This window comes from Phoenix dactylifera, chromosome 2, assembly GCF_051530095.1.
Source record: "Phoenix dactylifera cultivar Ajwa chromosome 2, Ajwa_hap1_PhDact_Kaust_v1.1, whole genome shotgun sequence".
NCBI lineage: Eukaryota > Viridiplantae > Streptophyta > Magnoliopsida > Arecales > Arecaceae > Phoenix > Phoenix dactylifera.
The window spans coordinates 1,418,568-1,431,539 of record NC_143191.1 but is presented as its reverse complement, the minus strand read 5'-3'; the positions used below and the strand labels follow the sequence as shown (position 1 = coordinate 1,431,539).

The 12,972-nt window shown below is 39.9% G+C and overlaps 1 protein-coding gene across 1 annotated transcript; it reads right to left on the bottom strand.

Annotated features, from left to right (window-relative positions):
- Positions 1 to 1,901: 1,901 nt before the first annotated feature.
- LOC103706064 (ankyrin repeat-containing protein At5g02620-like) lies at positions 1,902 to 12,439 on the bottom strand. Its single transcript, XM_008790035.4, has 3 exons — positions 10,527 to 12,439; positions 7,002 to 7,411; positions 1,902 to 2,994 (listed from the first exon to the last, which is right to left on the bottom strand). Exons 1-3 carry the CDS (start codon positions 10,978 to 10,980, stop codon positions 2,122 to 2,124), a joined length of 1,737 nt encoding a protein of 578 aa, XP_008788257.1. The 5' UTR covers positions 10,981 to 12,439; the 3' UTR covers positions 1,902 to 2,121.
- Between the last annotated feature and the right edge of the window lie 533 nt (positions 12,440 to 12,972).

Genomic DNA, 12,972 nt, shown 5'->3' with positions numbered 1-12,972 from the left:
GAGCACCACAAGTCTGGCCTCCGGATCTCTGATGACAAATCCCACACCGGCGTGTCCATTCTCTTGGACGCTGCCATCGAAATTCATCCTGAGGAAATCAAGAAGTGGGAGCTCTTAGGAGACGACGGTGGTTATGGACACTACAAGAGAAGAATGAGAGCTCAAGATTTTTCTAATCAGCCCAAGAGACGATGATGCTGTGACGCTAAGTGCCTTTGCCGCATGAAAAAGGACCCTAGTACAACTACCTAAAAAATCTGTCCTTATACAAGGATTGCAAGAATAGATTTGTCACTATTTACTGTGCTTGCTTGTTTTCTATTTATTTTTATCTAAATGAACATTAACATTTTTATTCCCTTAAATCAAAATAAATAAATAAATTATTCGCCTGGGCCCAGAGTTCTTATCAGTTTGGCACCGCTTTTGCAGCAACGCTTGACCGGAATGCTGCGTGCGCGTCCCATGCATGCGCAGCAGCAGCAGCAGCAGCAGAGTCTGAAGCTAACCCAAAGTGAAAACGCTGCGAGAAATATTAACAGAGAATGAAGCGAAAACAATGTTTAAGAAAAGCATCTAATCCCCTTGCTAGATTTCTCGTCGTTTCCCCAATAAAAAGAACGGTGCATGTTTTTATTGGGTAATATTATAGGTATGAGGTGGTCCTGCACTTCGCGAGCTCGTCTAAATGAACTAAATTAAAGAAAAGGAAAAGGGGGAAAAAAGAGACTGTATAAACTTAACTATCAAGCTCTAGATGCCAGAGTTTGGACCATCCAAGACTGAAAGCAACAGGAGTGGCGGCCACTGGGACGTTGGCCTCATCTACTCGTCAACTTTATTTCCATGCGCCGTCCCACCATTAAAGAAGGGTGCATTGTTAATCATAAATATGTATGAATGCCATCATGACACCTCCTCCTATTTTTTTTTTTTTTGGTACAACATGACACCTCCTTCTATCAAAAGCACTTCATGCATCAATAGAATTATCAAGACGTTGGCCTCTAACGTTGGTAGGTGCATGGTACGACGACAGGAGTTGCGAAGGCGTTGTCGTTGGGTCTGCGTCACCACGCAAAAACCAGTATTGCTCTTCACCAACGCATGCGCCTTTCTTTCTCTCATTGAAGCCAAACAAACTTGAGACTTCCTTTTATTTTCCTTTTTTACCCAGTAGGAAGAGCTCTGTTTGATGAGGCCAAGGCTACAGGATCAAACAGGCCCTTTCAATCCCTTTCAGCACCTCTCTAAACACGGATCTCTCCAGCCAGTTCTCTTTTTTTTTATCGCATATGGAATTGAAATGGGATTAACACAAAATTGCATTCCAGACATCTCTATTGCTTGGTCAATTCTTAGCTTATAACTCTCCCATGCTGTCCCAGAACTCGAAGTAATCAAACATTCTAGCTCGCCTCTAGTTCAGAAGCAGCTTTAACACATTACAGCTATCGCTTACTGGAATATCCAAAGGCATCTTATCTCAAGAAATTAAATTCCCCCGTTCAGAAGAAGTAAGGGGAAGAAAATGAAGAAGAAACAGCAAAGAGTTGGTGCATTAGGCTTTCCCCTCTAATAATTCGTGCCTGTTGAACTCAATCTCACCCAAAGATATTTCATCCACCAGAACTCTCTACCGGTTGGAGCCCCACCGCACTTATAAACATGGATCATTAGACATATGATGGGAAAACAAAGATTGACAGGAAAAACACCTTAAAGCTCTCTTATCAGCTGCGCACATATAACACCAGAAATCATTTCAAAGTAAGAATAAGATGCAGTTTCAGCTTTAGAGCTATACTGTCAATTCTGATATTCTGGTATCGAATGGATTCCCTTCTATAACACCTGCAAAAATAACCTGCTTGAATATTAATTTCAACTAGTGCAATAACTTTGACAGATATGTCCTTTATTTCAGGAAGCAACAGTGACCTTCAAACATATATAGATCCTTTGCGGAGGCCTAAACCCAATCTAGTCAATACCTTGCTAAAATGCCAATGACGAAACTTTCTTTTGAAGCATATACATACAAGGGTGCAGAAAATTTTATGGAGATGCTGAGACAGGGCTCTTGAAGTGCAGATACCACAATATATGAACCCATCCATTCTAAATTGCGTACAGCTTCTTATATTCGCTATTCAGTATCTCTGAGTCTGATGCCACAGATACAGTCCATGAGTGTGACCTACTACCAGAGGCCCTCCTTATGTTTCTCAAGTTTTTCTCTTCGAGCCGGTGAACAATGATGCAGTAGCACATGGACCCCAGGGTGGTCAGCATAATAGAGGCACCGATTGCCATGGTAGACCAGGCAAGCCACCAGTCACTGTGGCCCACCACAACATACGTCAGTGAAATGAAGGAAACCGATATAAAGAGACATGCCAGCCACATCAGCTTGTTCATCACAAACACCATCATCCTCTTGGCCTTCTGCTCGACAACTATTAATGAAGTCTGAACAACAACCACTGCAAGAGAGATGAAGAGGGCCATTGAGTCGAAGACCAAAAAGATGATGAATGCTGCATTCTTTGCCACGTAAGCTTGTCCAAGGGTGTAACCTTCTTCTTCTTCTTGCGGTTGCTCAACAAACTGGCCAGGCACGGTGAATATGGCTGCAAAGGCCACAGTGGCAATGAGCACTGCAACGACTGTGTTAGAATTGATGGCATTGTTGAGACCTCCAATGTGCAGCTTCTGAAGTCTCTTCCTGATCTTCTGAACCCTCATTTGAGTCTGACGGGTTTGTCGGAGTTGGGATTGAACATCATGTTTTATGTCACTGACAGTTTGCTTTAGCTGCTTTGCAGGGTTCGGTGGATTTGCTTGCTCCTTTGCAACCACAGCACCAAACTCTCTTAGAACTGCAGCAATCTCTTCATGACAGCATTTTTCTGCAATACCCAGAGCAGTCTCACCAGCTTTATTGACTGCATTGACATCAATTCCCTCGACTGATAATAAGGCCAGCACTATCTGCAAAGAGGAGTAGATTGTATCATATATCAGCAAGAGACAGGAGAACTATAAAACAGACCTTAGGAACAATCAACTAATGTGGCTAAGTTCTAGAGAAGCATATTTATAGATGAAACTAGGTTGTAAAAAAACATAATATATATAGCTTCTTAAGATCCATAAATATTATCGAAGAACAAAAGGATCCACAATAATAACTAAAACCGTTCATATATCATCTACTCTAATCAACTTTTGTAAATTCTTCATTGATTATTCCATTAAGAACTACATCCTTTATAAGAGCAAGCTTTATGACAACCTGTCTCACTTCTTTCCAGGATTTTAAACTTCATTTGCAACAGCAGTAGGAGGGTCAATATGGAGTAAATGCCAAAGTAATAATTTTGGAGTGAGATTGAAAACCTTCATTATTTTGGAGATAACCTTCCTGATCAGTCGAGAGTGAAAATGTTGGCATGTCATCAAGGAAGTAGAAGAGCAAGCTATGATGACCGAAAACCAGCCTAAAACAGACCAGACACCATCAAACCATAAACAATATATCTACCAATTGCTTATTTCTCCTCAAACTTGGTAAAACATCACAGGCTACATATTCTGGCTACACCAGCTTTGCACTATTTAATCAATTAGAGGAATATCCAGGTCTGCATGTCTAACCGACCACCTGTCTTGATATGGTATGCACCCACAACAGAATAACCAAAGAAGCCAATAGTTGTCGATTCATATCTTAGTACAAGGAAATTTCTACTTAATGCACCTGCTTTGGGAACTCATCATTGCACCCACTTCCTAATCATTTCCTTGATATAATATTTTGAGAGATTCACTTCTCTGTACCCACCTGAATCTGCTCCTGCACCTGTTCCTACTCGGGCAACTAAAATCTTGAAGAAATTGGCAAAGTCTAGCATATGGATCCAGTTCATTGTGGATCCCTTGTTAGAGCCTAATCTCTGTTCAGTGCTGGGAGGATTTATGGCTAAAAATGAAAGCTTTGGACTTATGGTTTGTTTCCCACTTTTTTGGAGATAGATATTCATGCATGATAATTTGCTGGTTTGGGATTCAAATCAGGTGAGGCTGGCAGTCTGGTATTCACACACATTGTTGCAAACGCAAAAAAAAATATTGAAGGAAAAAAAGGAAGAAAAAATGTTAGATAGACCTTTTTTCTTTTGAGAAATAAATGTTAGATAGATCGTTAAGAGCCAAAATAGAAGATATAGGAAAAGAAAAAATATAGAGGCAAATATCAAGGGAAAAGAACAGAAGGGGGGCACAGAGAGAGAGAGAGAGAGAGAGAGAGAGAGAGAGAGAGCTTCACAGGTCGAGGACCTAACCAGTCAAAACAGAACAATACCGTCAATCTATACAAGGGTGTTGCTAGGCCTTGGTATTTCTCTCCAAATTTCATTAATCAAAGCCTGCAAATTCAGAAACACAATGAAGGTAGATATTTTGAAGATCAGTAATGTTTATGAAAAACATATAGCCTCTCCTATTAATAAGAAAAAGAAACAGGTCCAGTGCAGAGAAACCAGTGTATGATTTAATGAATTTTGAAGCATTTGGCTTCCAAAGAGTTCAACAGTAAGTTGTACCCGTGAATTGTAGCCAATTCCTTGCTTTCTGGTATATGTTTAATTAATTAAGAAGCTGGTACAGACAAAAAAGTAGGAAATTAATATGTTGAAGGTTGCAGAATTGACGGAAAGAAAGCATTACAAGACAATTTTCTATGCATGTTTGATGGGCCAAGGAATTTTAGAAAAGCATTCATATGTTGATCTGAAAGAAGAAAATCATCGCGATGTCAATACTATGAGAGCACAGATCACTGGCTGGTGCAAGATCCTTATGAGTCCAGTGAGACCTTTCTCAAGTTTGCCGAAAAATCTATATCTTTCATCCAGCAGATGAATACCATTAATTTCCTACTAATTGGCAAAACAACTTTTCAAGCAAACACATGTGAAGGTCACAAAATTGCAATCTCTTTTTACTACATTTCTCACTCAAGCTTAGATATCTGCAACCCATGGGGATTGATGGAAGAGGATCAAGATTAAGAGGATTGAAAGATCTTATCATACTTTTTGAGATTTTTCTGAACTATTTGGGGAGGAAGTCCAGGTCAAATTAAAAGATAATGTGCTTATTTGCACATCATCACTTTGCTTCAGAGTTGCTGATCACATGGGTGTTTGACAAGTCCTATTTTCAGTATTAGTCCTAAGTTTCACAGAAGTTTATTTTATGGGTCCGAATATGAGGAGCCCTTAATGATCCAAGAAAAATAACTTCTTACTGGACTTCAGTTAATCATAAGCCAAGTTTGAAAGTTTAGATGACCATACATATACCTTCTATATCATACTCATTAAGGTATCCTATACAGTCACTAAGGCTCTGCAAGATCCTCCATGAAACCAGGACTTGTCAGAGTTACTTCATTATGAAAGCATGATCAGGAAGAAGCCAAGTTGTAATTCAAAATGGAGAAACTTAATCAGTCTATAGAGATGGGAAAGCCAGCTCTCCTCCTTGGTTTTTTTCATTTTTTTTTTCAGAAAAGCATCTTTTTATTACTTTAAGGTACCTGAGAAGGTTCTATCAAAAATAAAGGTACCTGTGAAAGTACTGCTATAATTTCTTGTTGACAATACTGCAACAAGTAGCTGGATAGTCCTTGTTAATTTTCTAGCCTTTTTCACACCATCTGTACTTGTGTGAAAAAACCTCAATGCTTATGTAGCATCAGTTTCCCACTCTTTCCATTCTCCTCCAACTCTTCAATGATTCCTCAGAATTTGCTGATATATTAGCAACAGTGAGGCTTCTCTCCATTGTTCAGCATTTTCAATAGAGTAATGCTCAACACATTAGAATGAAAAGGAAAGAGCCTCTCAGGACTTGGAGAATCCTAATTCAGAAACAGATTAGATGAGGGCAATGCACATTATATGGCACAGGAGTTTCATACAGTTGCGGGCTTAAATGAAAAAATGATGATAGAAACATCACATTTCTGCTTGATAGAATGACATAAAAGACAGGACAGGATTCCAAATGAAAGGTAAGCAACATGAAGCCAAAGAACTAGGCAAAATAGGACATTTGGAATATGTCCACGAGGATTACAAGCTTAGCTTAACAAGTGAAAGAGATCTATGGCATTATGCTTAGTGTTTTTAGGAACGGCGACAAGGAATTCTGATATTTGCAATTCATAAGATGCGGGCATTAGTATTTGAATAATGTCATTCTACCGAAATACAGATATACCGAATGACGTGCATCACACTGCCACCCACCACCCTATATATATAGATAAACACATGCACGCACTAAAGAATTCCTATTTTTAGCTTTTTCACAGGTCGCCTTAAGTTACTTAACAGAGAGCATTGGATGCTACATCACTAACTAATATAGTAAAATGCATTATATAAATGATGCACTTGTAGTAATATTGAATTACTATCCAGATTATTTACAGAATATGGAAAGTTGAATACAAATTTCTAAAGGAAACATATTAAAAGTTTTCTTTTTAGACTTGTACTGATAAGCGCAGCAAGACAAATAAGCAAATTGAACACTTCCATTCAGGACTGCAATGAAAGCGACAAAATGATGTGAACCAATACTAGCTCACTTGCTGAAAAGACTCAGCTTTGGCAAGATAACTAAATCTTATTGCCCTAATTTCATCCAGAAACTAAAGCACTTGTTCATGTAATCAGAAATGTGTCTCTAGAGCAACCAAAATTATACTTAACACTAAGAATATTAATTGTAGTAAGCTTACACGAAACTCTTGCAAGTCATTGAACCACCCACGGTAGTTCACATCATCAGCTAAGAGAAGAACTCAGATCAGTGATCAATCTTTTAGAATAAACTACAAAAAGACAAACGCTAAAATACCTAGCAATTATGTCATCACAAAGCACAAGTGTGAGACAAATCAGTGTGCCGACATTGTCACTTACCCCACAATTGCCCTTCCTAGTAGCAATATGCAATGGTCTGTTCCCCTTGTTATCTTCCAAATGAATTATTGACTTATCAGGCTTCAGCAGTTCTTGCACTATTTCGACATTTTGGCCTTTCACAGCCATGTGAAATGCTGTCTGCCCCTTCTTGTCTATTCTGAAAACAATGCTGGGGTCCTTATTTAAAAGGGATTTTACCACTTCTACATGGCCCATCCTTGCAGCTGAATGAAGAACAGTTTTTCCATTATTTCGTGCAATTTTGGCAAGGCTAGCATCTGTTTCTAGCAGAAGATTGACGACATCCAGATGGCCTTGAGTGGCGGCAGTGTCTAAGGCTGTAGAATTCAATAAATTTGTAGTCATAGCCAGTGCGGGGAAAAAATGCAACAGCTCTTTCAAAACTTCTGCAAAAGTCAAGCAAACCAAAGAGAGAATCAAATTTACAAATCGTCATAAGAGCACAACCAACATAATACAGTACAGAATCATAAACAGTCATAAAGTCCGACAGACTAATATCTAAAATTTTACATTTCAACATTTAGGGAGTATGAACAAATATTTTCTTTTTCAAAAGAATCAGATGGAACCATGGAAAGAAAACTTTCAGAGTTTGAGATACAGACATATTGTTCTTGGGATGTGGAAATCTATTAAGTGACAGGCTATTAAATTAAGCCACACTTCAAATAGTGCAGAGCACAACAAGAAATACATCCAGTAAAAACTTTTATCTGTGTTCACATTTTGTTAATAAAAAATGGAACAAAGAAATGACTATTGATAACTATATTCAGGGTATAAGAGAGGTGACCCATGCTTCAAAATGGTAATCATCACCAATTCCTCTTTTTATTCCATAATGAGAAAGTAAACAATGCATCAGTATGCTGTCCAAATTTGAAACCTTCCATCTTTATTTGAGTTTGTATGTACATTGTACATAACATGCAAATAAGTTCTAACAATACAAACTATAGCACAGTATAATATCTTACTTACAGGTTCTCAGTCATTCTTAACCATACGTATCTGGCGATACATTTAACTTAGATAAAATATCAACTGTGAAACTACTTGGTGCATCCTCTGGCCATCAGAGCAGGGGCTGCCAACCCAAGATCTTAAAGAGATCGTTTCAGATGTATTATCAGAAATCTCTACAATTATTTTACAACTTCTCAAATGTTGAATTGCATGTATAGGACATTTTCCTCCAACATCCAGTATTGACAAGCTACTTCCACAACCTAACAATCTTGCTATGTGTTGGCTTTTGCTTAAAAGTTATCAGGACCAGTCTCAAACAGAGAATTCATTTTGTATTCCTTGGGTGGGTCTTCTAGAAATCTTTTTGATTTTGCCCCTCTAGCTCTCAAATCATCCTTTATTTTTTTTAAGAAAAAAGTGAATTGTAGATCACTCCCTCCAGGAACTTAATCAGATACTTGAATTAATTTATGTTGGGATATTTGCTACACCATCTACTCTAACAAGTGTGTCCATCTGTGCCAAATCTCTGACTTCTTTAAAGTGTTCCCATTAACTTTCTAGTCTATTGAGCTTCACTCATTTTATTTTCCATTAAAAGCCTCCAACAGATTAAATCAAGCCAATAATATTGCCTTAATGTCTCCCATATCAGCTTTATTCCTTCATTTTTGAGGATTTCTTTTCAATAGAACCTTGTTAGGCCATGTTTTTCTTTTTTTTACTTCTCTTATATTTCGAGCATTTTTGTTGTCTCATATTTCTCACCCTTACAGCTGTAGTCAAGGATTGAAGTCCTGGTACTAGTACCCAATTCAGATTGCACTCGGGTTGGCCTGCTATCAAGACAAACTGAGATGGAACTGCTGACCATTAACAGCAAAAATAAATAGAAATGAATTTAAAAATAATTGCATCTCATGATGCCAAGCATCCCAAGTGTCAGGACACAACCATTATAGTCCATCCTGGACGGTGCTAACTGGAACAGTCAAGACCTCTCAATCGCGGTGTCCATGTGCATCCTAGGTACTGTTCTATCGTCAAAATGATACAGAAATGGCAGGATGTACCAGCACCCAAATCTTTATTTATAGCGGTTAATTAAGTTCTTTAATCAAATTCTAAACATGTTATTCTTCTTTATCTCCATATGTTACATTTGGACAGATCAAGGTCTGCCTTTCATCCATCAATTGGATTTTTTGAACTTCATGTCCACATTCAAAGTGGTGTCATTTAATCTTTAATAAGTCAATTCCCCTTCTCTTGATGACTTGCCTCCTTTTGATCAACTTTGTCCAGGTCTGGGAATTTTAGGGAACCTGCATCTATTTCAAAGGATCCACATCTTGTAGTCACCTGCTAGGCCTTGCCAACTTCACTTTGAGTTAACCGCACCTTCTGCTACAATGCTAGGTTAGTGCTCTCTCTATTCCCCCTCTCCTCTCCTTCTGTCCCCTTCTCTCAGAGTGTTTAGTTCAGTCTAGGCTTACATTGTTGAATGTGGTGCAACATTTCTTGCATTTTGGGTGTTTAAGTCATTTCACATTTCTGTTTTTCATCCTTAAAAATTATTTTTCACCTTACCCTTTAGCTGGATAAGAAGGTTATCATCTCATCTTGCTCATTCCAGGTTATGTTTGTTATTTCAGCAAGTTTATTTCCTAAAGATGTTCTCTTACTAGAAGCATATTAATCTACTTCCTCTCATATGATCATCAGCTCACCAGCATAGATTCACACATTTTTTTGCTATTCAAACTAGAGCTTCTTTTAAATGTCCCATCACTTTTGTTGTTATGCATCACTCTGTGGTTAACAATGACCATTGTAGTTTCCCTTGGAACCTTTCATCTTGTTCCTGATGTTTCCTTGCCACTATTTTTACATAATTTTAGCATGCTTTTTAGTTGCTTTAGTACCTTCCATGTGCTGATGCCACGTTCATGTCCCCTGATTCGTGCCTTTCATCCTCAAGCAGAACATTACTTCATCTTTCTAGACTGACCACATCTTATTTAGATATTTTACCCTATTTTGTGCCAGTACCTTTTATAAGTTCTCCTTGTGCACCAGCAAATCTTTAATCTCTCTCTCTCTCTCCGTGCATTTTAATATCCTGATAAGGCAGCTAACACCTTCTGGTTAACTCAGTGAGAATTCTCAACAAATCTACATAGTACTGTAAAATATCACAATGTATTCATGAGAGGATCAATAGAAAGTGAGCAAGCAGAAACATCACAAAATTAAGCAACAAAGAAACTGCTTATTGTCAAAGAAAACATTTACAACAACACATACATTGATTGTCAAATATAAAAATTCAGGCCATCTTATCCAATATCATCTTACAAGACAAAAAGAGATGGTGAATTCGATCATTTTAAAATCATAGCACCAATAACTATGCCAGGTTCCAGATTTCATAATATTGGTCATAAATTGACATTTGTTTTGACACTATGTAGTAAAACAGAAACAGAAAGAAGCAAATGTAGTTAATCTGTGAGATCAATAGATTACCCAGATGGCCCTGCTTAGCAGCAATATGAAGTGCATCAAAGCTGTTATTGGCCTTGGTGTTAGCTGATTGAAAGTCTGATACTTTCAATATCTCCCGAACAACCTCAACATGACCCTTCTCTGCAGCAACATACAACGCCGTCTCCCCATCTTGGTTCTGCTTGGAAATCAATTCTTTCAAATGGCTCTCACCGCAATCAGAAAGAATCCTCTGAACATGCACCGCATTGCCAGCTCTAGAAGCCAGATGCAATGGTGTATCCCCTCGCTTCCCAGGGCTATCCTTGTTCCTCCTCTCCTTGAAGCTCTGCTGTTTATCCATGGACCCCAACCGACCGCTCTTTTGTTTCTCAAGCGATCCCATCCGAAAGCTCTTTTGTTTCTCCATAGCTCCCAGCCGAAAGCTCTGCAATTTCTCGAATGCTCCAAGACGAAAGCTTTGCTGTTTCTCCATCTCCACAGTTAAATAGATCTTGGATAAAAGAATTTCCTTTTCCTTCCCTCTTCTATTCTATAACTTTCTAATCCATAATTTTACTCATGCCAAGCATCTCACCCAGAAACTGCGGCCAGCAAAATCTCAGTTTTGACTGGGAACAAGTTTTCCCCTAAAGTTATCACTGATTGGGTGGTCCTAGATCCCACGCACTAGCGAAGGATTAGAACCCATAAGCAGCTGCCTGGGGCTAAAGAACCGAGATTTTCAACTATATAGAGAAGAGGAAGAAAATAAATTGATGTGAACCCTCCAAGGCCTTTTAATTCATCTCCCTGTTACCCCGATTCAGAGCTCGGAAACAGTGGTTTAGCCAAGAATATAACCCAGAAAATCCTCCCGATCAGCAAATTAGTGGGGGAACCCCTCTTCCCGCACTTCCCAGAGTCCAAAATCCTTCTGAAAATACCTCCTTTCTTCCTCCTCCGAAAGCAAAACCTAACTCACGATCTCCAGAAAGCCAAACACAAGAAGGCACCAAAAAAAGACAAGATTTCGAAGAAAAGTCAGAAGCAAAAGCCCACTTCTTCATCCACAAAAAAACCCAACTTAATCTCGGCAAAACCACCAGCTGCAAAAACCCAGAAATCCAAAACACCCACTAATCTAATCACAGTTATCAAGAATCGAGAAAAGGAGGTACCTCTATGTCCGAAATCCAACACATACCAGTGCTCAAAATCCCACCTTTTTCCGATCTCCCCCACGCCACCCGAGCCCCCGTTCTTCTCCGATCCCAGAAAAGCTTAAAATCGGAAGGGCGACAGGGCTCAACTCCTGGTTGGCGACCCCAAGGCCCCTTTTTTCTTTTGCAACTTTTTACAAAAGCACTGTCCTCGGGTAGCTACGCCGCTCGTTTTCCACAAGAAAATGGATTCCTCATCTCCAATGGCAATAATCTCTCTCTCCCCCACGATAAAACTCCCCCGCACGTACCTCCCGGTCTGGGCCTCCTGGTCCTGTGGGATGCGTCCAAGGTTAGGCGGCTAAAAAAGTGTGGTGGTGGTGGGAGAGCGAGAGAATGGTGGGGACAGCGCAGACACAACAGTCCAAGAAAGCAGTGCGCAAAGATTCCAAGGTCGAGGAAGGTGGCCTCCTCCCAATGTGACGAACAAAAATCTTACAGCTTCCACAGCGTTCTCCATCAAAGGACACGTCCGCCTTTTCGCGCATCTCGAGGCTAGCGGAACCGCATTCTCCTTTCGTCTCCCCAAAAACTCACCTTGCTCTCTCCTTCCTCTTCCGGCCACCCCACCACCATTGCCGACTGCCGAGGTGGCTCCACCATGCCGTCGCCGACACCACCTCCCGCTTACCATCGCCGGCGTCCCGTACTTCAATACAGAGAGACCTTCAAATCTTCCACCACCATACTCCATCGCCTCTCGGATAAGCCCTCTTCATTCCGAGCCCATATGGTACTATTCCTATGGCTGGCCGTATGTATAGACGGCTATCCAATCTGCAGCTTCATTAGCTTTACAAAAAAATATTTAGCCTGAAAGACACCCTATCCTTTGTTATGGCCCATATGTCACGAAGCAGAGGGTGGTCATCACCCGCACCCTTAGATCCTCGTGGATCTAGCTGGTCACCGTGATCGAGTCACCCTTCAAGATAACTAAGCGAGCTCGCAATTTTAGTCGGGCATGTCAGAGGCCTGCCCAAGCGGTTCTAAACTCTGCACCAGAAATCGAAACATCGAATAGCTGACTACTATCTTGATGTTTGGGTCCATCATGATAATAAATTCTGCGCCACCCCGCGTAAGTCCGCCCAAGAGAGCGTGATCTCGTCATCAGGCATGGCCTTGACTTCTTGGCTTCGTTAGTTCTGGAACGGTGGTACATCATTGCGAGGCTTTGCACCATTGTTTTACGCAATTGTAAGTAGACTTCTATGGTCTTGTGCCTTTTGACGCACGTGAGAGGTATCCAATACCTTACTTTT